General features: G+C 45.4%; 2 protein-coding genes across 6 annotated transcripts in view; both read right to left on the bottom strand.

Moving 5' to 3' along the window:
• Positions 1 to 1,009: 1,009 nt before the first annotated feature.
• Positions 1,010 to 18,431, bottom strand: si:ch211-11k18.4 (uncharacterized). Of its 2 annotated transcripts, none has more exons than XM_056288135.1 (12): positions 18,180 to 18,431; positions 15,244 to 15,355; positions 14,865 to 14,958; positions 14,503 to 14,557; positions 13,642 to 13,782; positions 11,545 to 11,705; positions 9,219 to 9,317; positions 4,224 to 4,369; positions 3,478 to 3,649; positions 3,226 to 3,338; positions 2,666 to 2,750; positions 1,010 to 1,817 (listed from the first exon to the last, which is right to left on the bottom strand). In XM_056288135.1, the coding sequence occupies exons 1-12, from the start codon at positions 18,295 to 18,297 to the stop codon at positions 1,761 to 1,763; spliced, it is 1,353 nt and encodes a 450-aa protein (XP_056144110.1). In that variant the 5' UTR covers positions 18,298 to 18,431; the 3' UTR covers positions 1,010 to 1,760. The 2 variants fall into 2 exon arrangements, with proteins under 2 accessions (XP_056144110.1, XP_056144111.1); XM_056288136.1 differs by lacking the exon at positions 18,180 to 18,431 and adding an exon at positions 16,416 to 16,492.
• Positions 18,432 to 19,609: 1,178 nt separating this feature from the next.
• The window catches only part of nudt9 (nudix (nucleoside diphosphate linked moiety X)-type motif 9), a 14,272-nt gene continuing 6,360 nt past the window's right edge, over positions 19,610 to 27,521 (bottom strand). For 2 of the 4 annotated variants that reach the window (XM_056288215.1, XM_056288213.1), the window contains exons 2-8: positions 26,991 to 27,269; positions 26,397 to 26,486; positions 25,658 to 25,744; positions 23,645 to 23,756; positions 22,710 to 22,856; positions 21,834 to 21,918; positions 19,610 to 21,567 (exon numbers count right to left, since the gene is read on the bottom strand). In XM_056288215.1, coding sequence (XP_056144190.1) covers positions 21,422 to 21,567; positions 21,834 to 21,918; positions 22,710 to 22,856; positions 23,645 to 23,756; positions 25,658 to 25,744; positions 26,397 to 26,486; positions 26,991 to 27,175 — 852 coding nt within the window. In that variant the 5' untranslated portion in view covers positions 27,176 to 27,269 and the 3' untranslated portion in view covers positions 19,610 to 21,421. The remainder of the gene's footprint in view (positions 21,568 to 21,833; positions 21,919 to 22,709; positions 22,857 to 23,644; positions 23,757 to 25,657; positions 25,745 to 26,396; positions 26,487 to 26,990; positions 27,270 to 27,521) is intronic. The other 2 variants (XM_056288216.1, XM_056288214.1) reach the window with 1 other exon arrangement.

Here is a 27,521-nt window from a genome sequence, read left to right as displayed (position 1 = left end):
AACAAAACACTATGTAAATCTTTCCAAGGCCGTTCCAACTGCTTTTTCCTTGTTTGTGGGTACAGGATGACCAAACATCACCTGAACTAAATCTGAAAAAGTGCTGCTTTGTGTCAACAGTTCAGCCTTCACCCTCTGCAGAAATATCTTCAGCACTGTCGATAGACGCTTCTTCACACTGCACGCCGACCTGATCAGCAAGTTATTCTTTCTCTTGGAGAGGAGGCTCTGCATACAAGTCTGTGCAACTTAAATGTCATATAGCAATGACAGCATTTGCTTTGAGAAGCATTTAATTTGGTCTGTCTTTTATAATTGTCATTTCGGTGTACTCTCGATATACCTTAACTCGATATTTTCTAAGAGTTGACATCTTGCATATGATACACTCTCAGATTCAAAAGGGTTTTTTTTTTCAAAGTCTACATTCCTACAGTGAACTGAGCTTCCCTCTCTAAATTTCAAAACAGCAAAAAATGTGTTACATGTAGTTGTATTGGATTTACCTTGTGTGCAGCGATACTCACAGATGAGCTGACAGGAATTATTATACAAGCCAAGGCAATTTTATTTCTGTAGCCCAATTACACAAATTTGCCTCAAGGGGCTTTACAGCGACTCAACATCCTGTCCTTAGACCCTCGCATCGGATAAGGAACAACTCCCTTAAAAAAAAACAACTTTTAACAGGGAGAAAAAAATAGGAAGAAACCTCAGGGAGAGCAACAGAGGAGGGATCTCTCTCCCAAGATGGACAACGTGCAATGGATGTTGTGTTAGGCCACACTGACTTGCACTCCCAATTTTGTCATTTTTATTTGGTGACCAGTGTTGAGCTCTATCAGATTCAACTAATCCAAGTGGCACTTTTTAAAAAATATGACAAATGAACCAAGGAAGAGGTAACGTATGACAACACTACTCCAAAATGTCCACTTGCATTGTTCTCGCAATCCGAACGGTCACCGGACTGGTTATTGCTGAAGAAGAAAAAAACAAAACTCAACTCTTTCATTACTTGCTTTTATTTACGTAAATTATCAATGTAGGAAAAATAAGTACCAAAAGTTTTGATTAGTTTGCTTGATTTATGGTTTACAAATACGAATAAAAGAGCGGGTTTTTACGGATAAACTAACTTCCAACATCCCGACTGACAAGATATTTATGGTATGAAGATCAGGAGACGTGTGCCAAAATGTAACTTCATGTTAGTAAACAGTCCGACTCGGTAGAAAGTACTACATAATATGCTGGTGAAAGTCTAAAAAGAGGGAAAAAAAATTGGTCACTCTACCTTAAATTACAAAGAAAGCCAGTGCTATGTGACATTTAACCAAAATACAATTTCGATAATAATAAATAGTTTGCATTGTTTTACATATATTTTAGTGATTTCTTCTGGTTGGCACACAGGCACAGAAAATGAAAGTATAAATGCTCCTTATTAAAAGCAAGAAATCGGCAAACACATGCACATCATGCACATAACTAGCGTTCGGCAGTGGTTTGTACAGGGGTCGAGACTACAGGGTAAATGGATGTTACAGCATCCAGAGTACCAGAACCTGAGTTCTAAGAGCCTACAGTATATGACTGATACACGTAACAACCATGGAACAACATCGCCCAGTGGTAAGACCACCACGGTACAGTGCGGTCTGAAATAGGCAAAGTTTTGGTGTATTTAGTCCTACATAACGGTGGGCAGGTTGAGGTTTTATCGCTGTGGCGGTACTGAATAACTGAGCTGCTCACTACTAGTCCATGTCTTGATCGCCGATACTCTGGCGTAGGTATTCTTCATACAGTTTTTTCTAAAGTGGGGGGGAGAGAGAGAAATATAAATGTAAGAGACACTGAAAATCATCCAACAACCTGCCAGTTGCTCACATGATATACATGCCTTAACAAGAAGTTAAGAAAGTAAAAACCCAAGTATAAACAAGCAAAAGTAAAGGACTTTATTTGAAATTATAAGGCTTTTCGGTGCTATAAGAAATGAACTGAATGGGTTAGTAGTGGGTCAATAAATATTAGAATATCACACCGGCGAGAAACAGTAATTCAGTGTACTAAAACATATGTATGGAATAACTGTCATACATTAGTAAGCCATTAGCCTTATGGCCCACATGAAGTTTTTTTTATTTTTTATTATTATTATTCCCCTCCCCCCTTTTCTCCCCAATTGTACTTGGCCAATTACCCTATTTCCCGAGCCGTCCCGGTTGCCGCTCCACCCCCTCTGCCAATCCGGGGAGGGCTGCAGACTACCACATGCCTCCTCCGATACATGTGGAGTCGCCAGCCACTTCTTTTCACCTGACAGTGAGGAGTTTCACCAGGGGGGACGTAGCACATGGGAGGATCATGCTATTCCCCCCAGTTCCCCCTCCCCCTTGAATAGGCCGACCAACCAGAGGAGGCGCTAGTGCAGCGACCAGGACACATACCCACATCCGGCTTCTCACCTGCAGATACGGCCAATTGTGTCTGTAGGGACGCCCCCCCCCCCCAACCAAGCCGGAGGTAACACGGGGATTCGAACCGCCGATCCCCGTGTTGGTAGGCAACGGAATAGACCGCCATGCCACCCGGACATCCAGCCCACGTAAGTTTTGGTTCATGTAGATAAAAACACCGTATTTCAAACACATCCTACCTTTTTGGTCTTGACCACTTCCTGAACATACTCCAACTTCTCCTGCAGCTGCCTCTTCTGCCTGCCTGACAGAGTCGGTTGAGTTCTGCAAAGAATAACAGAGAATCGTCTCAATTAAAATCCCCTCCAACAAGGATGTCCAACTGATGATCAAAGTTATCCAAACATTTTTGCAAGTGTTGAGGTTTAAGAACTTGAAGCAACACTTTTAAAATGCAATTATTTCTCCAGAGAGACAGCAACATTGCTGTATCAGTTACCTTTCTATGACTGCATGCAGACTTTCGATGTTTGTGGAAATGAATTGGTATTATTAGCAAATGTGCACCAAGTCCATAGGGAGCCAAAAAAAATGCTTCTAATATATAACAGACAGCATGGAAAAGGAAACCACAGCCAATTGTGGGGTGGGGGGGATTATTTCCAACATAAACCTCAAGATTCAACTGACTTTGCTAGTGATGAACCTCCTCCATCCAAAAAGGGAGGCCATTTCTGACTTCTGACATAAAAAAAATACCTTGACTCTTCAACAAAGTGCTCATATCTGATGCTCCTACCTGCAGGAGAAGTGAGCGAAGATGAGTAGGAGGAAGGAGAGGAGGACCAGGCCGCTGCAGACATAGAGCTGATGCTTCGCAGGGAAGGTGTCGAGCATTCTCACTATGGGAGTCTGGGAGATGGGAGACATGTTTACGACGGTGCCCACACAGCTCCAGTCTGGGCAGTTCCATATATCACACTTTGTTACATTTAAATCTCACAAATCGAAGCTAAACTTTCAACCAAACATGACGAAAATACAAACTCACAAGGTAGGGCGAAAGTGCCTCCACGCCCTGGTCTCCCAGAACCAGTTCCAGCATTTCCCGTGAGAGACTGCCCAACACCATCAAGGCCATCAGTGCCAGCGGCATGCTGAAGCCGAGCAGGGTCAGGAAGCAGCCCTTGCAGCGCGCCCGTCGGTTCGTGATAGCAGTTTGCCTGGAAGAGGAAAGAGCCAAAATTGTTGATTGAAGACTTTATAAAACAGATGCGGTGTCTCCCACAGTTCTCTGTACTTAGTGCTGCCTCTGTCTGCAACCAGGATTGCAGCCAGAATGAAATTCAAATCCCGGCAATATTGCAATATTTATAACTGCCTGTTCAAACGCATCCTTTCTGACAAACAGCAAATTGTAGTACCTCAGGTCTTGCTCTGGGCTGCTTGTCACGTTTGCCATCATTACCAAGGTAACTATCCCTATCGGGGGCCAAACTTGACGAGGACTTATTTGGGTTGAGTCATCAGTCATCATCATCATTAATCATCAGTATCATATCCAAAGCATTTTAATACACATAACTGTGGTTATGGGGGCTGAATATGTAGTGACACATGCTCCGCACCTACAATGAATGTACGAATGGCAGCATTAAATTCACTCATGTGCACACGTGTTGATACAAATGGGGAAATTGATTTGAAAATAACAATTAAGCACCAGAACAAAACAAATGGTAAGGGACGTGTTTTGTGGCGCGAAGCATTGACAGAATATATGTTTGACTGTGTTACCCGTCATTCTGGAGTTTTTCAGCGATGGCCTCGGTGATGAGCTCACAGTCCTTCTCCAGGGAGTTGAGCGTGTTCTGGACAGTCTGGTTGATGGTTTTCTCGATGGTGCGACACACCTCCTCAATCTGGTTGACACAGCGGTTGGACTGGGGAAGGACCACAGAGAGAGAGTGAGATTCAAAGCACATTTATCTGGTTTACATTAGAAACATACAAATATACCTGTATGTTTATTTCATATATATATATATATATATATATATATATATATATATATATACACACACCTTAAATAGATATCTATACCTCTGCAACACGGATTTCAACCAAAAACCCTTGTAAAGACCATTTCATCCTAGAACAAATTAAAAACTCACACTGTTATAGCACCGTGTATGAATGAAAGTGAAACGAATAAAATATGTGCTTTCCATCCCCGTTCCGTCCTCCATTTTGTTTTTCCTGTTCATAAAATAAATGGGTATTCAATCATGTATAATAGAGAGGCTCCCCCCAACAGGAAGTCCAACAGCTGATATTCAGATTCATGCGTCTTATTGTAGTCCAGCTCATAAAACAAAAAACGCATTTCAGACAATGTCTCTGAGCGGTTTCAAACAACTTATTTAAAACAACAAACGGGTTTTCAAATCGTCCACTCTGTAAAACAATGAAAATTGTTCCCGTTACCCTGCAGAAAACACGGGGGGGGGGGGGGGGAGAAAGAGCGAGAGAGGGGGGGGGGCTGAGTTCACAGTAAGAGGGTTTTAATTCCTTCCTCCTAACATCTATTGTCTACCTCTTGCAACGAGCAATCAGCCAGACCTGCGAAGACATCAGTGTAGAGCCCTGTGCAGGACTGTTTTCCTAATCCCGCATCTGCCCGCTCCTGCTGGATTTCTGACCATTACCACCCCCCACTCCTGCAATGTGCTTGTCCGCTCCCGCCTGCTCCTGCAAACATTCCGACCATTCAAGCCCGCACAGTAGAATTCCAGTGATTTTGTGTCTTCTCCCGTCCCGCAGGGAATAACGGAGTGAAATTACGGTCTAGTGCATAACGACATTGATACTAGTGCAATAATTATAGATCTTCCAGTGCAATAAGTACCCCTATTCTAGGGCAAAATTAAAACTGTATTTATTTGACTCATTATTTTAGAACCTACGTTTCTGAAACACCGCCGAAATTTTGACCGTCAGCTTCTGCGGAGAAGCTTTTATAAAGTCAAACCCCTCGGAATGTGTCTGGGGTCGGCAGTGGGGCGGGAGCGTCCGAGAGGTCTTGTGGATCAAGATATCAGCAGATGTCTCGATTTGCAACGGTTGTTGCAGGACCGCTCGGACGTTCCTGCCCCATTGTTGACCTCAGGCATGTTTTGAGGGATATAGCAGAGGCCCTGTGATGGCCTGGCGGCCTGTCCAGGGTGTCTCCCTGCCTGCTGCCCAGTGATTGCTGGGATAGGCTCCAGCATCCCCGCGACCCTGAGAGCAGGATAAGCGGTTTGGATAATGGATGGATGGATGTTGTTTGTTTTACTGAGGTCATTTTACGTTCCCCTGTGTCTTTTAACGCACCGTGGAGAACAGAGCAGGTATGCCACCTCAACCCAGAGGTGCCAGACTTGTGCCCATTGTACATCAATACTCTTACACATTTGTCGCAGCTAACCAAGTCCAGTTCTTTTCCATCTTTGTCACAACTGAGAAATTTTGCCAAATATCAGACTTCCTTGCTTTGTTTTTGTATTGCAATGACCAACTTTTGAGTTTCTTTTCGACTTCAAGTTATTGACTCCATCTTTCTTGGTAGTGCTAGCTAAATCGCGGGACCCAGTTTACTTTTTGATCGCCCGCTCCCGCCCGCGGCAAAGTTAAAACCGCCCGCTCCCGCGAGATTTGCGTTGGGTCCCGTGGGAGCCCGATCCCAATGCAGTCCTCTACATCAGTGTTAGCCAATCGGTGTCTAAATTCAGGGGTTACCCAGGTTCCACACTGGTCTCCGAGACAAACCTCAGGGCTAAAAAATCCCATGGGTTTGTAAGAACAAATTTGCCCATAGTAAGGACTGATACATGAGGCCCCATATCTGTACGACTTAAACAGTTATTTTAAATGTAATTGATGCCAAAGTTGAAGAATAATTACTGCAGTGTTTCCCCTATATTCATTGAATTGTGACTACCAACGAGTTACTGATGATTTTCACTCGTACACTGTGCGAGCGCGGTAACACCCTACGTGACCTTGGAATTGTTTTGAGTCATCGACTGGTGCATCAAATCCCAGAATCCTCCCTCTCCTCATTCTCTAAAGCACATCTACGTAAAAGGTAGTGTTATGAGAGTAGCGTAGCTCCTTTAAGGAATAGCACAGTGCGTGATGTGTGTGCGTGGCGAGTTATTGGTTGAGCGAGCGAGTGGCAAAAAAGTGACGGTGAATGGAAGCAGAGCAGAGGAAAAGGTTAGCAGTAAGTTGTCAATCTGGCAGTAAATGTACAGTATAGATTTAACAGTGTGTCAGTTAATAAATGCTGCGGCTTCTCAAGACCAAGAAAAGTCCTGTCTGTTGTGCCCCCAAACTGTTGGAAAAGTGAAGGGGGGTAGCCCTAGCAAACATCTCTCCTGTGCTTCAGACTACGGTCTGGAAGCTGAGCAAGAAAGGCCAACTACGTTTTTTGGCTGCTATGTAACATTAGCTAAATCTTAAGGAAGTACAGGCTTTGGTTTTCCCTACCATTGTAAGGCTTAGGTGCAGCATCTAAGCCGAACGAATGTAAAATCAATGTGGAGAACATTAAAACTAACCAAATGACTTTTCCCAGATGTAATGGTTGTAGTTGGTCCCCAGTGGACTAGCAAGTTTTGTCTTTAAGCTTTTTGGGGTGGTGTTTACTTATCATCGGCTCCAACTTTTTGTACACCGATATGGTAGTGATAATAATGGTCCAAAAATGATGTGAAATTGCTTATTTTCTTTAATAAAAAACAAAATGATCTTCACGAGGACCCCCAAACCCTACCAAATATGTGCACTTAAGTTTTCCACAAACCTAGAGAAAACTCTGGGGAACATTTTTTTTAATGTTTTCCCCCTTTTTCTCCCCAATTGTACTTGGCCAATTATCCCACTCTTCTGAGCCCTCCCGTTTGCTGCTCCACCCCCTCTGCCGATTCAGGGAGGGCTCCAGACTACCACATGCCTCGTCTGATACATGTGGAGTTGCCAGCCGCTTCTTTTCACCTGACAGTGAGGAGATTCGCCAGGGGGACGTAGCACGTGTGAGGATCACACTATTCCACCCAGTTCCCCCTCTCCTCTGAGCAGGCACCCGACCAACCAGAGGAGACACTAAGTGCAGCGACCAGGACACACACCCACATCCGGCTTCCCAACCGCAGACACGGCCAATTGTGTCTGTAGGGACGCCCGACCAAGCCGGAGGCAACACGGGGATTCGAACCAGGATCTCCATGTTGGTAGGCAACGGCATAGACCGCTACGCTACCTGGACGCAAACTCTGAAATTTTAAGCTATTCCAACATGTGTGAATATGGGCCGTTATCTCATGCCCATGGACATAAGGCGCGCAAAACAACACCACTGCTGAAAAAAATTCTAGGGGAAACACTGTACTATGAATGCTAATCCATGATAAATTCAATATTATTAAAAGTCACTTCCGGTGTGGAAAGATGGTGGCGCAAATTCACATTTGCAGTGGCCTAACCCAGTATCGTCCATGCAGTGTCTTTGTCTACATCTGTGTCCAAGTATGTCTTCATTTGAGGGCTGGGAGAGCTGGCGCTGGATCAGCCGCCGAGAGCTTAGTCTGCTGCGTCCAGTGGGCCTAGGGACCACGGCCCTGCCTGGAGCTGTGCCCGAACAGGTAACACCGAGGGCGGTCTGACAGGACGCAGAAGCGGGGCAGGCTAAGCTAACTGCTAGCCAACGCAGACAGACCGGCAGCTCCGATAACACCGAGGGCGGTCTGGCGGCGGCCTCATCTTGACTGTGTTTTTAGTGTCGTCGTGTGGAGTGCGGGGAGGTGTGCTGCAGGTGTCTGGCTGGGAGAGCTAGTGTTGGATTGGCTGAGGGAGCCTGGTCTGCTGCGTCCTGTAGGCCCAAGGAACACGGCCCTGACCGGAGCTGCACCCAAAGAGGCAACATTGAGGTTGGTCTGACAGGACGCGGAAGCGGGGCAGGCTAAGCTAACTGCTAGCTTATGCTGACCAGCAGTGCCGACATTCATCCTGGCTGGCATTCGTTCTCCTGGACAGTGATTTTTTTTTTGTTGTTGTTGTCGTTTAGTTTTAGTGTTGTTAGTTTGGATATATGCCTTCTTGTAGTTCTTGTCTTTGTGTTGCACTGCTGTGGGCTGGGGGAAACGATGTTTCGTTTCACTTCATGTGCACAAGTGCATGAAATGAAATGACAAATAAAGTGTTTCTGATTCTGATATTACCGGGCAAACGGAGAAATGAAGAGTGTCACGTCAGTGAAAAACGTCGAGTGTCGTGTTTCGACAGTAAACACCGTGATGCACAGGCAGGTCACCAGCACTGCAGCGAAGAAAAGCGCCCTTTGTGTCGAGCGAGAATGTGCTCGGTCTGTAAAAGCTTACCATTGTCTTTACTCGCTGCACATGCAAATTGGGTTTTTATGTTTAAGCAAAATGAGGGGAAAAAAATTACGAAAGGGATGCAGCTTCAAAAAAAAAAAATCAAATGTGACTCGTAGAAATTCATTTAATTTGTAGATCAGTGGCAATTAACACACCTATTTAGTAGAAATCTGATTGTTGCTTCCTTGAGAAAACTCCACTGGATATCTTTAAAAACATGAATATTTTGGTTTTACAGCACCAGTTTTCAAAGGGACCGTTTATGTTATCAAATTCTATTTTGGTGAGGTGAACTAGGATGATTTTTTATTTATTTATTTATTTATTTTCATATCTTAACGCTACAGCTCAATGCAAGTATAGCACCAACCTTGTTTGGGTTAGGAATGTAGATGGTGGGCATATCAAAGCCACACTTGTTGAGTCCCGGCCGCTTGCAGAGCTCTTGGACGATCTGCATCATGACTCTCTGAAAACGCCAATCGCAGAGAAGAGAAGAAAAACAGTCAAAAATAAATGTTCCACCCAATACGTTATGTCCAGTGGTGTAAATCAACAAAGTAAAACACGCTCTAAAGGTATTTTTTGGGCATATCTGGACTCCTCTACTTCCCTATAATCCATAAATAAAATGTCTACTTTTACTACGATACACTTTTCCTACACACCTTAGTTGTGTGTGTGTGTGCGTGTGTGTGTGTGTGTGCGCGTGTGAAAGACATCCAAGTGATTAATTCAACCTATGAGCTCATTTCAGCAAACGAGTAACAGTCTCAGCAGGATGCTGTCTGAGCAGATTAAGGGATATTAACCTATTAACTAAGTTAGTTACACTGACGCATGCATGTAGTGTACTGGGTTCACATAAGTTCTGACTCCCAAGCCAGGCTAGGGTACTCTTTCCACCCCTAAGTACCCTAGCTTCCAAATGTCCCCTCCTCCTCCTCCTCCTTGCCTCTCCCATTAGGGATTGCCACAGCAGATCATCCATTTCCATCTCTTCCTGTCCTCTGCTTCTTCCTGTCATGCCAGCCACATCCACAAACCTCCTCTTTGGCCTTCCTCTTTTCCTCCTCCCTGGCAGCTCCATCTTCAGCATCCTTCTCCCAATATACCCAGCATCTCTCCTCCACACATGTCCAAGCCATCTCAATCTTGTCTCTCTTGCTTTGTCTCCAAACCGTCCAACCTGAGCTGTCCCTCTAATATACTCGTTCCTAATCCTGTCCTTCTTTGTCACTCCCAATGAAAATCTTATCATCTTCATCTCTGCCACCTCCAGCTCCGCCTCCTGTCTTTTCATCCGTGCCATCGTCTCTGAACCATACAACATAGCTGGTCTCACAACCATCTTTGTAAACCTTCCCTTTAACTCTTGCTGGTACCCTTCTGTCGCAAATCACTCCCGACACTCTTCCCCCCCCACTCCACCCTGCCTGCACTCTCTTCTTCACCTCTCTTCCGCACTCCCTGTTACTTTGAACAGTTGACCCCACGTATTTAAACTCATCCACCTTCGTCACCTCCACTCCTTGCATCCTCACCATTCCACTGTCCTCCCTCTCATTCACGCATAGGTATTCCCTCTTGCTCCTACTGACTTTCATTCCTCTTCTCTCCAGTGCATACCTCCACCTCTCCAGGCTCTCCTCAACTTGCTCCCTACTCTCGCTACAGATCACAATGTCATCCGCGAACATCATAGTCCACGGAGACTCCTGCACGATCTCATCTGTCAACCTGTCTACCAACATTGCAAACAACAAAGGGCTCAGAGCCGATCCTTGATGTAATCCCACCTCCACCTTGAACCCATCTGTCACTGCCTCTGCACACCTCACCACTCTCACACTGCCCTCATACATATCCTGCACCACTCCTACATACTTCTCTGCCACTCCTGACTTGCTCATACAATACCACACCTCCCTTCTCGGCACCCTGTCATATGCTTTCTCTAAATAATGACCATCTAAGACACTGACACTAAATGTACAGTGGAAAAGTCTGAACACTTAAATTCCTTCTCCATAATATATGAGAGGATGCCAGAGAAGTAATTCTGAGCCATTTGTGTGTACTTTTTAATTGCCAAGAACTTGTCACACAGTGGGAGCAATGTTTCTGCATACCATGTATCTGTTAAGTAGTTGCTTGATAGCGTTGCAAAAATGCCTCGTTCAAATGAAAGGATGCAAAGTTTTTGCAGAAAGCACTGCTTGTTGGTTCAGCACCGTTTGAAAGCTCCTCAAATTTGAGGTCAATTCTTATTTACGGTCTTGCTTCTCATTCCTGTATAGTTTAATGATGCGATGGAGATACACAACAGCTGCTCTTACATAGCCACACTTGAAAGCAAACACTCTTTGTATCTGAAGTTATTCATTTATTTCTATAAATAACTCAATTTAATTGCAGTTATACTTGATAAAACATTTATCCTTTTGGGGGATAAAATATATTTCTTAGTTTTCCCAACACCACAGAAACTTGCATGTCTAAAGCACCAGCTGAACTGGAATTTATTTGAGCGGTTTAGAAGTGATTTGAAGGGTTCTGGATAAACATCCTGTAATAGTTTATTGCACTGTAACCTTTTACTGCATGACTGATTTAGATGTTTTCCAGCTGCTGCCAACAGTGACAAAGGGAGCAGAGCAATGGCCACCGGCCAAATGCTGGCAGCAGCTGCATACCTGTCTGTCAGATTCCCCTCCTGCCTCATCAGCCTTGCTCAGGTAAAAGCGCAGCCGGTCCCCGTGCTTCTCATTTAAAATCTCCACTATGTTGAGGGTGCGCTTGCAGAGAGCCTGGCCCATGGGGTCGAAGAACACCAGAATCAGGTCACACAGCTCTCCTGGGGGGGGGGGGGGGGGGACATACACATTTCTGGTGTTTGTGGGCAGCTTGCCGATATGTGCAACACTTGAGAGTTCAGACGAGAAACGGTTGTAACAACGAGCAGCGATGGAGCAGACTCGCATAGTTCAGATTACGCAATGAGACATTCCTACATCAGATGAGTTCAATACAGGAAATTTATAGGGAATATTACTGGCATCATAACGGTGTTCTGCATCATGTTTTGAAGTAGAATATTTAGCTTTCATGATTACAGTCAGTTAAGTATTGGATTGTGTTTCTCATCCCATTGCAAGCTACGCAGTTCAAAAGGTGTATCAAATATCCATCCAAGACTCTATAAAGAGTCTTGAGTTTGTGTACGAGTCACGATGCTGCATCTTTAACACTAGAACGACCAAGGCTGTCATTTTGACGGTTTTGGATTTTCAAAGTTTAATAACTTTGTGGAAAATAGATACAGACCTGCCACGCCACGAACTCTCCTAAAATTGCATATATTTGCATTTAAAATGAGTTTTAGATCAATTGCACAAAAAAAAGTTATGATAAGATCTACCTAAGACGACCATGAGCAGTCAAAATGACCGCTCGTAATTTGCATGTGATCGTGCGCATCACGGCACTATTCATGACGTGTTTTGGTGACATCATTTCCTTCATGAAGTTCATTGCTCTGTGCTAGAAACACACTGGCGTTCTCCAGTACAGAGTAATAGTCTAAATTTGATTTTTGACTATTGCCAACATGTCTGCTTACAGACGCCATTACAGGCGCACCATGACCACCACCGAGGCGTTGCATTATTTAGACAGCGGGCATTTTAAATTGTTTGAGAAATAGTATTAAAGTTGTTAAAACTACAATTTTGATGTCAGTTAGTTTCTTAACAGACATACTAACATATGTAATGTATTAATATCTCAATTGGGTATTTATTAGGGGTGTAAGAAAATATCGATACACTCAAGTATCACGATACTACCTTTTGATAGTGTATCGATTCTCAAAACCACTGTATCGATTTGTAATTGTTTACGTGTAAAGGTTCGTGACAAACATTTTGTGTTGTGTGTAACCCCACGACCGCTAGGTAACAGTGTTGTCATCTATCTTCAGCCATTTGACTCTTCCACTCCAACCCAACAACGTAAACTGAGACCGGAAGTAGCATAAGCACAAAGAACACAGGCCTATGAAATCGCAATGTATCGCCATATATTGACTCGTAACCCCTGTATCGTGATACTTATCGTATCGCCAGATTCTCGCCAGTACACAGCCCTGGTATTTATCTTGACAGAATATAGAGTTTAAAAACTGGCGGTACAGTCGTTCTAGTAGTTTTTAAGTTCCGGTCATTGTTTGGGACTGTTTCAATATTCATTTTCACTTCTTTTTTTTACATTTCACGTTTTATAGGCCTTGTTACGTTTGTTAGATTAGCAACATGTGTTTTCCATTTTACTTTTCAGGTAATATTTTCACTTTTTAAACTGTTTAAAAATAGTATTATAGTTGTTAAAATGTTAATTTTTAGTGTCAGTCGTTTCTTAACAGACACACTAACATGCAATGCACTAATATCTCAATTGGGTATTTATCTTGACAGAGTATAGAGTTTAAAAACCGGCCGTCATTTTGACGGCTCATGGTGGTTTTAGGCAGGAGTGAAATCCCGGTCGTTCTAGTGTTAAGCGCTGCAATTTTGCTTCATGGAGCAACTGTTTTACAAAGGAAGTGGCTTGCCAGGAACTAAGGCAAAATTGGGACTAGTCTCTACTGGCACATATTACACGGGCAACTTAAAGAAGATTGTCATTATATAAAATACCATTACAGCATCAGCCCATCACTAAATCCAAGGAGAACCTTGATGACTACAGCAACTAATAAAGCGGGGAGACAATAGAAGTTCTTGACCTCCCACCTAACCACATGATGGCCGTGTCCACGTCGAATGGATACTTCATGTCTCCATCCACCAAGCCGGGAGAGTCCACAAATGTCACCAGGCTGAAGCGTTTCTGTCGTGATGTGCATATCTCGGTGGACAGATACTCCGACAAACCTTCGAGATGAAAGCACAGAAAGTCAGAAGATTCCAACGAAAATACCACAGATGGTGAGAATTTCATCGGTGAAATTGGTGTGAAAAAGAAGAAACTTTGCTCATGGCATATGACCATTACAGTGACCATTACAGGCCCTCTAGTAGGGCGTCCGGGTGGCATGGCAGTCTATTCCGTTGCCTACCAACACAGGGATCTCCGGTTCAAATCCCCGTGTTACCTCCGGCTTGGTCGGGCGTCCCTACAGACACAATTGGCCGCGTCTGCGGGTGGGAAGCCGGATGTGGGTATGTGTCCTCGTCACTGCACTAGCGCCTCCTCTGGTCGGTTGGGGCACCTGTTTGGGGGGAGGGAGGGGAGACTGGGGGGAATAGCGTGATCCTCCCACGCGCTACACTTCCCTGGCGAAACTCGTCACTGTCAGGTGAAAAGAAGCGGCTGGCGACTCCACATGTATGGGAGGAGGCATGTGGTAGTCTGCAGCCCTCCCCGGATCGGCAGGGGGGGCGGAGCAGTGACCGGGATGGCTCGGAAGAGTGGGGTAATTGGCCAAGAACAATTGGGGAGAAAAAAAAATAGTCGACCCTCTAAACCGTCTTTGCTTTCATAAAGTGGTCACGGTTCAATCAGCGAACGAGAGGTGTGAGGGGGAATGCAAAATTATCAACTGTGGTAAATCTTTTAAACAGAGGGATTATGTTTTCCATTCAGAGTCTCACCTTTAAAATCTTGCAGAGGCTTGAAGTGTGGATACAGATGAAGGGTGGCATTACCCTGAAGGTAAAAAAAAAAAGAAAGAATGACAGTCTGGTAAGCTCAGCATCCTGCATAAACCAGGTGCAACCCCATTCAGAATTACTGACATCACTATTGATAATGAGCTACTTCAGGTGTGCGCACTGGAATACAATAATTACTGAATGAATGAATACAAGAGTGAAAGAAAAACTATAAAGTGGAACTGCTACTTAAGCAGGACAGCTAAATTTATTGGTTAAATGTTCAGCACTTGAAAGTGAAACAAGAACTGAAAAAGAAAAAAAAAGACATGCTCAATCAAAATAAATAAGGCAGTACTTACTGTGAGAGATTCTCTCTTGCGACCACTAGTAACAAAGCTGAAGCCTTGGGTCTCAATAGCCACACCAGTGCGCTGGATGTGCTCCTCTACATACCTGCAAAACGAAAAAAAAAAAAATTAAAAACACCCTGACAATGTGTGCCATTACAACAACAGAAACAAATCTAATGTCTAATTCATAAGAACTGCAGTGCCTGACACAAAGAGTTATTTTCTGCCCCCCCCCCTCCACCAATCACTAGATCCCAACCACTATCTTGTTTTATACCATTCGTCTTTTATTGTTGTTTAACGCCCGATCAGCTGCCTACCAAATTGTCCTGTTTTGGTGATGCTACCGAATACCACCTGCATAGATATGAATTGAGGCGGAAATTACCAGTTGATAAAGGAGCTCTTGCCAGCCGAGTGGTTGCCCATCAACATCACAGTAATCTTTTTCCTGGGTGGCAGTAACGTCACACCAACAGACTGGGCCACTGTGATGAGCCCTAGGCGAGACAAAAAAAACAAACAAAACATGATCTCAAACATCAGCAACACCTCACTAAACATCACAAGCAGTGTACTTACCTACTAAGCAAAATATTATTGCAATTTTAAAAGAGCTGATCTTCCACTTGTTCTAACCTGTCTAGGTGTTAAATGAGAGAGAGAGAGACAGAGAGACGCCCTGCAACCATAGTAGCAAGCAAAGGCTTAAAGTAACCTCAGTCAAAGCAGAGAACTCCGTTTCACCCAAAAGTTCCTGCATATGGATTATAGCACCTTACCCTGAGTCGCTATCCTAAATCTGTAGCTGCTTAACCACTTGGCACCTACTACCGCTCAGCATTAATCAAGGCTGGACTGGGCAAAAAGCTGGCACTGGTATTTTTGCCCCCCCCCCTCCACAATTGGTCTAACATTACCCACCAGTACACCATCCTTGTTGGTCCCCTTCAATATGCATACTGTACTCCCCAAACCACTACAAAGCTGAGTAGTAAGTGCCGTGGACAAGTGTACCAGTGCAAGTGGACCGGTGTACTCACTTGCTCTTGACTGACTCCCTGGTGATCAGAGGTGGCTGTGGAGTACACAATATCCATACTCAAGTAGAAGTACAAGTAATCGTCAAAGAAAAAGCCCCACTAGAGGGCATACATTTTAGCAGAGCACAGCTACAGATGCAGCCTATTATACAGCCTTTTCACACATCTTCATCAAGGGAACCCTTGGCCTGATAATTGTAATATTAAAATGATTAACGTTATGACACGATACGGACCTAGGTCACTCACTGCTTAGCCGACACGTTAGAATAGTCAGCTGAAGTTGTGACAGCATTAGGAACTACGATAGGCAACACAAAACTTTGGCACGGACTGACTTGAGTGAGCACCAGCAGCAGCCAACAGTCTCACGTTATGACAGCGTTGCGATGATGTTATCTCATCTAATTATCATAGTCATTAATTTGTTTTAATCATCATTCATCATGGCCTGGCACACACACACACACTACCTCCCTGAGTGTCCCTACTGTCCTGCATGCTACTCCCTGCTTACCGCTTCAGCTACATTCTCGGCTGCCCTGTCACATGCCTGCACCTCTTCCTGCTCCTCCGCCTGGCAGTGGCCATGGCCAGCCACCTCCTCTCCTCCTTCCAATTGACCTTTCGCAAAGTCCCGCCCCCCCTTGGTTACTGTTGCTATGCCCGTCAAGCGTTTCAGAACTATCCAGGAAGTAGCCGGAAAACACCAAAACACGAGGGAAGAAATCAGCGCGTTGTGTGGGTAAAAGTAACAGTAATGATACGTTAGCTGTGTTAGCTATCAATAATAGCTAGTAGCTAGCTTAGCTTGGAGCAGACAGGTACTTTTGTTGATTTTGGATGGACTAACTGGGCCATGGGGTCTGCTATACTGCCAAATCTATTGCCCACATTGCGTTAACGGGTTCTGGGTTTGGGGAAGGGAAAGAAAATGACACCCCCCTCCGAACTTCTCACATATCTGGTATCCGGTTTGCAGAGCCCATAGGCACACCGTTTCAGCACTTTGCTGTGTGTTTGAAAGCTTGACGGACCGTCGCCGAGGCAGGGTTGGACAAGCACCCTTCTGGGGCGCTACTTTGCGAAAGGTCAACTGTTGCTGCGTAATGGCGGGCACTGCCGTCGCCATGGATGTTGATGCTACCGCTGCAGCCCCTGAAGCAAATATCTGGGATTTTTGCACGCGCGCACGCACGCACGCACGCACGCCCCCTTTGGCGAAATCGCGGGCCAAAAACTAAAAAATGAAGACTCTAGATGCAGACGATGCCAAATGTGACGCCAAAGGCTGACAACTGTCTTTGTCAGTCGTCAAGATGGACAAACAAAAGCAAACCATCTTGACGATTGACAAAAGACGCCCTCCTCCATCCACAGCTGTTTGGCTCTGAGCCACGCGCTTGACACGCGAGAGGACAGGGGGGGGAAGGAGGGGGAGGAGGAGGGTGGGGCTGGCCCGGTGCGAGCTGTGATTGAGCCGTCCTAGCTTCATTACAGAAAGTGAACCGCATATGGGCCGCCGCCCCTGCTTTACTGGGTAGTTCGCGATAAAAAAAAACTTCTGTAAATATTAAAAGATCACATCGGCCCCAAGCCGCGTCGGTCAGCCGGGAAAACGCCCGGTACGCCAGCGCTGAGCGTAACCAATGAGAGAACGGCTGCGTGTGACGTAGCCGGAAGCGACGCACGCAAGCGGTGGTGGGGGGAGGCGGAGCGGTGGAAGAAAAAGTTGCCCCCCGAACTCCCAGAACACGACGTTAAAAAGAACAGCGCGACAAGTAATGCGCGGCGAAACGTCAGCCTTCAGACGGGGTCGCCGGGTTCGGGAACGGGTTATAGTCTACGAGCCTGGCTAAGCCCAAAGCTAAAATTAGCTTAGCGTCGGTGACGTACACCTGCGACGCGCTTTTACCTCTCTGCGCCGCTACGCACGCCCCTGCCTCGCGGCGAGCGGATGCCCTACGCGAAGGCACGCGGCGATGTCGTAAATCTCCCCCTATTGCCTTTTGTAACCGGTTGAATGGAACGCGGCCGTGAGGCCCCCTGGGACTGGGCTGTGATTTAGAACTGTTCGGATACAATGTTGCTCACTCAAAAGCTTAGCTTAATTTTGCCATCAACTAAAAAAAAAAATCCAAAGGAAGGCTGGCCAGCCTTCATTAGCTGCTTTTTTATTACAGCAGGCTTTGTTACCCGACTTCCCGCGGATAAACGCGCACAACACACGCGTTTCTTCCGGGTGGGGGGGGGAAGATAACGCTGTTCACCGCTAACTCACCGCTGTCGGCGTCCGTGTACAGCTGATGACAATCTCGCAAGATGCGCTCGTCGCACGACACGCCGCCAGGTACCGAGCCGGCGTTTGCAGCGCTGCGGTTTTTCACTTTCCCGGACATCTCGAAGCGGGGGGTCGTATCGAGCTGTTAAAGCCGCCTTTTAAGCATCTGAGGTCGGGGGGGCTGGCTGCACGGAGCGGGGCAGAGCCTGGTTTGAATGCCCCGGTCGGTTGGGAAAAAAAAAAAACACGTCGGTCCGGCCACGTCGTCAAATTGTGCGGCGTTTGTCGCGTTGTATTCTGGGTAATGGCGTTTCCGAACCGCGGCGTGTAGTTCGGTCGTACGAAAAGCGTGAGAGCCGCTGCTCCGCTCACGCAAGAGGGGGGAAACTATCCAGTCTCGCAAGACATCAACGTGCACGTGGCGTAGGGGGCGTTACCTAGAAATGTTCACGCTTGCAGACGTTTACAATAGACGGATGAGCCACGCTTTTATCCCACGGAAACGCCCATCTATCACATCGTCTCATCTATGCAAATAATATAAACGCGTTTGAGTACGAACGTTTAAGGACCTTTGTCACAACTGAAAGTCTGAACAAAGGTTCATATGTTTGATCCGGTTAGTTTTGGTTTCACATTGCAAGTGTAACCGGTTATTTTCTTGCCCGGTGCGGGATTCGATACGAGGTGTGCTGCACCACAAGGCGACATCGCTAACCGCTCGGCTAAAGGGTCAGATCCGTTAGCTTGGGGCTAAGGTGTCTTATTAGTAGTATACAGTCGTCGTAAGGGGGCAATAAATGTTCTGTTTATTTTAAGTTTATTTTCCCCATTTGTAATTTGTGATATTGGGCTATATAAATAAAATTGACTTGACATTAACTGCAAGAATTTATTTTCATTTTGAGTACTTGGAGTGTATGTATGTCGCTATCCGAGACAGAAAAAAAACCCCAAAAACATTGCATTTTTCATTATTTCATAGCGCAAGAAAACATGCAAGACACCAGAGGGAGTACAAACTTTTGAAGATCACTGCCTCCATCCAGTGTGTCTTATATTACGTCATAAGAGAGACAAATGCTTCCAACTGATGAAGTCAGCGTCACAAATTACACAACATGAAATAGAATAAACATGTTCTTACGTTAGATTTTGAGTAAAGTGCTTATTTCAATTTGGAGGGGGGGGTCAGAATCTTTTTCAACTGCAGAACACTCAGACATACATTACAAAGTCAACAATACGAGGTCAGTGAGTTGCAAAATGATTTCTGTACATGTGCACATCAAGCGCTTACATCCTTGTTCGTTTCCATGTGATACTTTACTACAGACCACACTTATTCAACATCAAATCAGAACTGACAATTATATCATGGGTATATCATGTAATACGGTCAGGTAGATCATGATTAATCAGTATTCAACTTATTTCATGTATTCAGTCCTTTATTGTGCATGCCACATGAAGTATCTCAATTTTCAAGTTCCTTTTTTGTGCATCGCTCTTAGTACTTTCCTTTACTCATACAGGCTATTTGCATACTTTTATTTGTACGTAACCGCACCACTGTACAAGGATATTTATTGGGCTATACCTTCTGTATACTTGCCAGATTTTTTAACTTTCTTCAAATTTTATTGTATTTTATTCTTATTTTATTGATGACCCACTTCTTTTCTTGCAGTTTTCAGTTTACAAAAAAATTCATTTCACCGCTCATTGTACTTGTACTTGAAGCATGTGATGAATAAACCTTTTCAATCTTTGAGTAGAGCAAACTAGCTGGACTAAAAGGTAAACTTTGAAACACATCAAGCATAATCCAGTCCCCTCCTATGTATACTGTATTGTTATTTCAGGCTGCAAGCCAGCTAGTTTACTGCCAAGCATCCACACATCTTGTGAGATGAGACGTTTCTACCTCTGATATTTAACCCAGTGATTATAGTCTATCAAGCTACTGCTCTACTTTTGGCTTTGTTGCAAGAACAGAATTTTCCATGTTTTTTTTTAAGAGACTGTGTCTGGGATCCTCAGTTCTGCATCCATGCCTCGTTGCCTTAACTGAACGCATGTCCAATAACACGACGTGACATGTTCGCAAGGCTCGTCGTCTGGTGGGAAACGGCTCTGCTTCCAGAAGTTATGATTACAAATTTAGTCAACCTTACATGTTAAGATAATACGTACTCAGGAACACAGGCTCGCCTGCTGTTATGCTGGAGAATGGGCCCTGGTACACCGCCATACGTGAGTTGCACATTCAAGACCCTCGTGTTTAGCTTTCAAGTCCTGAGAGACAAAAACAATAAAATTAGTTTTGGGAATTTTTAATTTTCCTCCTGGTTTCTCTCTGTGATAATAATATCGTATGGTTGGGTACTATGAAAGGCACTGGATTGCTGAGAGGGTAGGAACAAACGGCCTGTGTGGTCGTATGGGTTGGAGGACTAGCTGGGATTGCTCTAACACCATGAAAAAATGTTGACATCTTTTTGCAGTGTACCACGGTGAGGCCTTGTGGTCTGAGCAGGAACCAACCGAGCTGCTAACCTTGAATTTTGATCCTCACAAAATTGACAGTAGTCCATTAGAGCAAAATCTTAGCTCTTGATTTATAATGTATAGGTACACGGGTTCTCCTGGTTTCCGCAAGTGAGAGATGTTCTCGGATCAACCTCTGACATGAGTCAAGTGTCCCTCGGCAGTCATATTTCATATGTGTTGCTGGTTTTCAGGTGTAAAACCTGGATGGCTGGAATACCTGGTACAACATGTGAAAGTAATCCACAACCTGGCAGAACAGAAAACCACCAGTACTGGGTGATCCTTGAGGACCTGATTGAGAACCACTGAGTTTTATCCAATCAGATCCATGTTAAAAACTGGGTCAGGGTTAACGCATGGTTATCAAATAGCTGATCTGGAAACATCCCTTCCTTGCAGGAATAGAGGATCGAGGGGAAGTGGAACGCTAATGAAAAGCATGCTACGCTTTAGCTGGTATCGCTACAGTGGGTTATTCGGATATATTTCACAAAAAGCAAAAGTACACAGGGTTAGCAAACCACAAGTAAACTACTCAGGACACACACACAAGGAACATGGCCCCTTTTTTTTTGGTTTTGTACGTTATATGTACATTCCAAATACCAACATGTACACTTCAGCAGCAAGCAAAACGGCGCCAGTTTTTCCTCCAGCTTTCCTTTGAGAATCCAGCATCTTGTCCATTGTTACCAGTGGGCACGTCTCTCATTGGCGACCACCGCCAAGAACTGGGAATGGCTGGCGTAGAGCGGGACAGCTGAGTCCAGATCGACCCACTTGACTTGCCCAGCGTCATCGCCAGCTTGCAACGGCAGTCCACCCACACTGGTTCCTACGGTAACCACAGGGATTTTACCACTCTCCTCACAACCATCATAATGGTCAGTGATTATGGTGTTATGATATTACAGAAGCCTCGTATCGCCACACTTTTATGTTGGCAAGGTTTTGCGAAATGCCCAAACTGTAACTTCATTAATGAGAGAAAAAAAAGATGTTTTATGTGGGACTATATGTGGACATATCAATGGTGCATATTCCAGAGATAAATAAAAAAAATAACAATAACTAGATATAAACACACACACACACACCGACCTTCTTCGTCATGAAAGTTCATGGCAACTGTCTCAATCCAAGCGTTGTCAGTGTTTCTCGGGTCGTCCACATAGCCCTTATAAACCTGACGAAGACGATGGGGTGACAGAACTCTCAACAGACACAGACACGACACTTGACATTTCAGATCTCAAGTCTTTCATTTTCCTTCATAAAACCCACTTGTGATGCAAGAGAAAGCAAGAGTGAGAGAGCGTGTGTGTGTGTGTGTGCATGTTTTGGGGGTGGGGGGTGGGGCAAGAGCAAATCTTTACTACTAACCTAAATATCAATTTGGTTTGAAACCGCTGTCGACATTCCTCATTTAAAACAACGGATACCGCAGGGGCGTCCGGGTAGCATAGCGGTCTGTTCCGTTGCCTACCAACACGGGGGATCGGCGGTTCGAATCCCCGTGTTACCTCCGGCTTGGTCGGGCATCCCTACAGACACAATTGGCCGTGTCTGCAGGTGGGAAGCCGGATGTGGGCATGTGTCCTGGTTGCTGCACTAGCGCCTCCTCTGGTCGGTCGGGGCGCCTGTTCAGGGGGGAGGAATAGCGTGATCCTCCCACGCGCTACGTCCCCCTGGTGAAACTCCTCACTGTCAGGTGAAAAGAAGTGGCAGGTGACTCCACATGTATCGGAGGAGGCATGTGGTAGTCTGCAGCCCCCCCCGGATCAACAGAGGGGATGGAGCAGCAACCGGGACGGCTCGGAAGAGTGGGGTAATTGGCCAAGTACAATTGGGGAGAAGGGAGGGGGGATAAAAAAAACAAAAAACAATGGATACCACGAGCAGCTAGCTGAGAGATTTTACTTAAAAACATCCAAGTATTCCCTCGATCAAACTACTGAGTCGGTCTCAATTACCAACCTGAAACCCTGGTGAGCTGAAAAGCTTGGTGATGCGCTCGTGGATTTTGGCTTTCTCTGACGGCGTGGCTGCCAGTGAGTTCAGAGCTTCCTCCGAGAACTCCCGCTGCAGCGTGAGAGAAACCAGCTCCCCGGGGTCCACCATGCCCTACAAAACAACATGCACACAGATGCAACGGGGCGACCAGAGAACCAAAACACCTGATATGCCCGAGAAAGCCCTGATCCCCCAAAGTCAAGGTCAAAGACACGGATTCATTTTTAGCCCACAGCCCCACTCAAAATTCTGGGTTTTTTGTTTCACGAAACAAAACCCACCATCTGTCTTGGGCAATTAGTTATACAGGAAGCTCGATGGCCGAGGCTCGCTGAAAAGTCCCATTAATGGATAGCCACCCATCCATTATCCAAACCGCTTATCCTGCTCTCAGGGTTGCGGGGATGCTGGCGCCTATCCCAGCAGCCATTGGGCGGCAGGCGGGGAGACACCCTGGACAGGCCGCCAGTCCATCACACAGGGCCGACATGCACACACATTCATACCTAGGGACAATTTATTACGGCCGATTCACCTGACCTACATGTCTTTGGACTGTGGGAGGAAACCGGAGCACCCGGAGAAACCCACCGAGGACACGGGGAGAACATGCAAACGCCATACAGAGGACGACCCGGGACGACCCCCGAGGTTGGACTACCCCGCAGCTCGAACCCAGGACCTTCTCGCTGTGAGGCGATCGAGCTAACCACTGTGCCACTGTGCCGCATTAATGGACAGTATAACCAAAACAACAGATTCCAAGTCATATAGCACACGACACATGAAAGGGAAAGAGAGAGGGAGTGATAGAGACCAGAAACCATGGACTATGAAATCAGAATGCATTAAATGTTAAATTAAATCTCGAGGGACAGATTATATTAGAAAGTACCAACCCCTGGGATGGCCCACTCTCCACAATCTAGCCTCTTGATGGACACAAACTGCAGGATGGGCTGTTTGGACACTGGGTGGAACACCTTCTTATCTTTGGCATCAACTTTCCATCTGTCAGACGGCGACATACACCAGAATATTGTGAATGTTATGAAAAAAGTCACCAGTTTTCTTTACTTGTGTGCAAAACAGAGTGGAATTCCCCAAAATGGTTGATTACCCATATACAGTATAGTGGAAAATAAATATGCACAGACAACATTTAACTTCTTATGACAGATCAGAACATAACCCTAACCATTTAGACATTGACTGCTTGGGGGAAGAGGAAATACTAAAATACACCATAGGACAGAACTGCCCACTTTTGGTATTTAGATACAGAAGACAGGAAGAGATGGAAATGGACGATCTGCTGTGGCAACCCCTAATGGGAGCAGACAAAAGTAGTAGTAGTAGTAGTAGTAGTAGTAGTAGATATATTTAGATATATTCTGGGGCATATATTATGTTCTGGGGTGGCACGGTGGCGCAGTGGTTAACGCGGTCGCCTCACAGCAAGAAGGTCCTGGGTTCAAACCCCGGGGTAGTCCAACCTTGGGGGTCGTCCTCTATGTGGAGTTTGCATGTTCTCCCCGTGTCTGCGTGGGTTTCCCCCGGGTGCCCCGGTTTCCTCCCATAGTCCAAAGACATGTAGGTCAGGTGAATCGGCCATACTAAATTGTCCCTAGGTGTGAATGTGTCGGCCCTGTGATGGTGTGGTGGTCTTGTCCAGGGTGTCTCCCCCTGCCTGCTGCCTAATGACTGCTGGAATAGGCTCCAGCATCCCGCGACCTGAATTCGGATGAGCGGCTTGGATAATGGTTGGATGGATAGATATATTCTTGTTAATCAACTGACAAGGCCCAAAAAAGGCGACCAAATTTGCCCATGATGTAGTGTGCCCACGGAAGTTTTTATCCAAAGCAACTCACAATAGAGTCAGCAACCAGCAGACATCCCTGTGTGTCAGCCTACAGCCAGGCACCTTACGGCACTTAATATTAATCGCACCCTTGCTAAGAACGCATGTGATGTCATGTACAGCTAGGGCGACTGCGTTAGAGGTAGATCATTAATAGTGATGCAGGGAAAAGATGGCCATTTAGTGTAAATCACTGAACTGCAACTGACCGCAGGTATCCCCGCCCTTATAAACAGCACATTTGCTTAACAAATAGTACACATAGCCGTTGTAACTCTAGTTAATGGTCATGATCATTTGCATATGAAACCAATCGTTGTGGGGTGGCACGGTGGCGCAGTGGTTAGTGCGGTCGCCTCACAGCAAGAAGGTCCTGGGTTCGAGCCGGTAGTCCAACCTTGGGGGTCGTCTTGGGTCGTCCTCTGTGTGGAGTTTGCATGTTCTCCTCCATGTCTGTGTGGGTTTCCTCCGGGGGCTCCGGTTTCCTCCCACAGTCCAAAGACATGTAGGTCAGGTGAATCGGCATTACTGAATTGTCCCTAGGTATGAATGTGTGTGTGTGTGTGTGTGTGTGTGTTATTGAGCATGCATCATCAAGACGTTTAGTGTAAAAGTACGGTCAATTCGGGGGGGGGGGGTTCTGTATTCACAAAGACAAGTCATCTGACTGATCTGACTGACAGTCATTGGATCTGCTGCAGGTTGCATATCTGTTTACATCATAGACACGGGTTTTGGTAGTTTTGGGGTGTTCGCAAATACTCATTGGCTTGTCCTGTGCGAGGGGTTAGGTACGAAAACTCTCAAACTCATTTTAAAGAAATGATTGGTATTCTGCTTTAATTAAAAACCTTCGCATTCCTTATGATACTAATATTCCTTATGCCGCAAAAGGGATGAATTGCAAGAGACACGTTTAAAGAAATAATTCTTCCGTTTTAAATCAAAAAATTCCTTATCCTACTGACAGTGAACTGTAACAGACAGTTGACTGGACCACATGGACAGGACCGTATCTTTTTGACAAATTGTGGAGGAGAAAAGTCACCTGGTGACAATTGGATCTGCTGCGTGGTTGGGTCCCCATCGTCCCAGCAAACCTCTTCCGGCCAGCCCCGTTCGTCCACGAGGGTTTCTAAGAAAGCAGGAATGAGCAGTAAATCTCATCAATTCATTTTTAAGTATTTAAGAAAAAGAAAAAAAAACAGGCTTGCAACAAACAGAAAAAGTCAAATCACAATGGCGTGTGCATTATTAGCAAAACCGATTACTCATCCATTTACACTGGTAAAAAAAAGAGAAAAGAAACATTGTCAGAGTTACTGCCTAATGATTCCCAAATGTCAGAAATTAATGAGTCATTTTTTTCCCCAACTGTATCGGGCCAATTACCCCACTCTTCTGAGCCGTCCTGGTCGCTGCCCCACTGCCCCACTCCTGCTGCCGAGCCGGGGAGGGCTGCAGACTACCACATGTCTCCTCCCATACATGTGGAGTCACCAGCCACTTCTTGTCACCTGACAGTGAGGAGTTTCACCGGGGGGACGTAGCACGTGGGAGGATCACACTATTCCTCCCAGTCCCCACCTCCCCGAACAGGCGCCCCGACCGACCAGAGGAGGCGCTAGTGCAGCAACCAGGACACATACCCACATCCAGCTTCCCACCCGCAGACACGGCCAAATTGTGTCTGTAGGGACGCCCGACCAAGCCGGAGGTATCACGGGATTTGAACTGGCGATCCCTGTGTAGTCATTTTCTAATCTGTACTTGATATAATAACTTACAGTGGTCTTCCCTGCTCCACCCTGTAGTTGCCCTCAAAGCTTGTCCTGTCCACAGCCCCATCCAGAACGTTAAACCGCGGGGAGAAGGCGCTGTACGACAAACAACTCAAACGAGTCAAAACAGACATCAAACCTTTCAGCCCATCTTTGATAGCAATCTGTATGCATCTCTAGGTATTACACTGCTATAATAAAACAGACTATTTAATGAGTAAATGCGATGTTTCCTCTGCCTCAATTGAAAATCGGGTTGTCTTTAAAATGCAAGAAATATTGCATATTTCTAAGCAATATTTCATCATTTTATATCATTGCTCTCTCCACCATGCTCCAAATGTGAGAATATGTTTTAAAAAAAAATGCTACTTCCATCCCGTGTAATTAGAGGGATTATCATTTACAGTGTGTGTACCAATTGCTGAGTCAGACGTCTTGAAATCAGTGACTTTGAAATTGAAGCACCATTTAAATCATGGCTTCACTTACTCACATATCAGTCAATAAATTTACAGACCTTCCTTATATCATCAATGACTGAAATAAGTGCAGGAAATGCACTTAGGACTGACAGTGAGTTGCACTCCTACTTCTTACTCAATATTTGGGTCTGCCCATATTGGTCTCTTCATCACCACTGGGCTAGTGTAATCCACAGCAGTATACTCAGGCCAATCCCGACTCCAGTCCACCTTGTCATCAGGCACCCTGAGACGATTGATTCCCGACCCTGGGTACTGGGGACATCTGGACTTCTCATGAGGTGATACTGAGGGTGGCATAGTGCGGATGTGGGTAGTGTAGAGGTTACCGGCACTGTTAAAAACACAAGCACCAGTTCTGAAAGACTGATCAGGAGAACAGAAGACAGAAGACCTGTAAAATAGTATAGAGATGAGACAGAGAGAGAGAGAGAGAGAGAGAGAGAGAGAGAGAGTGTCCCACTAAGAAGTATCATAGACATACAGAGCTGTTCGACATGTCAGTGTGATTTACGTAGTTTTCTCTTTCCTGGAATGACCTTGATGTTATTGTATTGCATTAATAATAAATTCCTACATGAAATGCAAGTCAAAGTGCTTTGCATCCGAGAGAAGCAGACAAATAAAAACAATCACAAGCTGAAAA

The sequence above is a fragment of the Lampris incognitus genome, chromosome 10 (assembly GCF_029633865.1).
Source record: "Lampris incognitus isolate fLamInc1 chromosome 10, fLamInc1.hap2, whole genome shotgun sequence".
Lineage (NCBI taxonomy): Eukaryota > Metazoa > Chordata > Actinopteri > Lampriformes > Lampridae > Lampris > Lampris incognitus.
The sequence above is the reverse complement of the archived record's forward strand: the minus strand, read 5'-3'. Positions and strand labels throughout refer to the sequence as shown.

What these genes read in the sequence shown, in the direction of transcription:
- si:ch211-11k18.4 (XM_056288135.1), bottom strand. Translation starts at nt 18,297, where the DNA reads ATGTCCGGGAAAGTGAAAAACCGCAGCGCTGCAAACGCCGGCTCGGTA. An exon ending in GCAAGAGAGAATCTCTCACA is followed by an intron (nt 14,558 to 14,864) that starts GTAAGTACTGCC and finishes TTTTACCTTCAG; the next exon opens with GGTAATGCCACCCTTCATCT. An exon ending in GAGGGGAATCTGACAGACAG is followed by an intron (nt 9,318 to 11,544) that starts GTATGCAGCTGC and finishes TGGCGTTTTCAG; the next exon opens with AGAGTCATGATGCAGATCGT.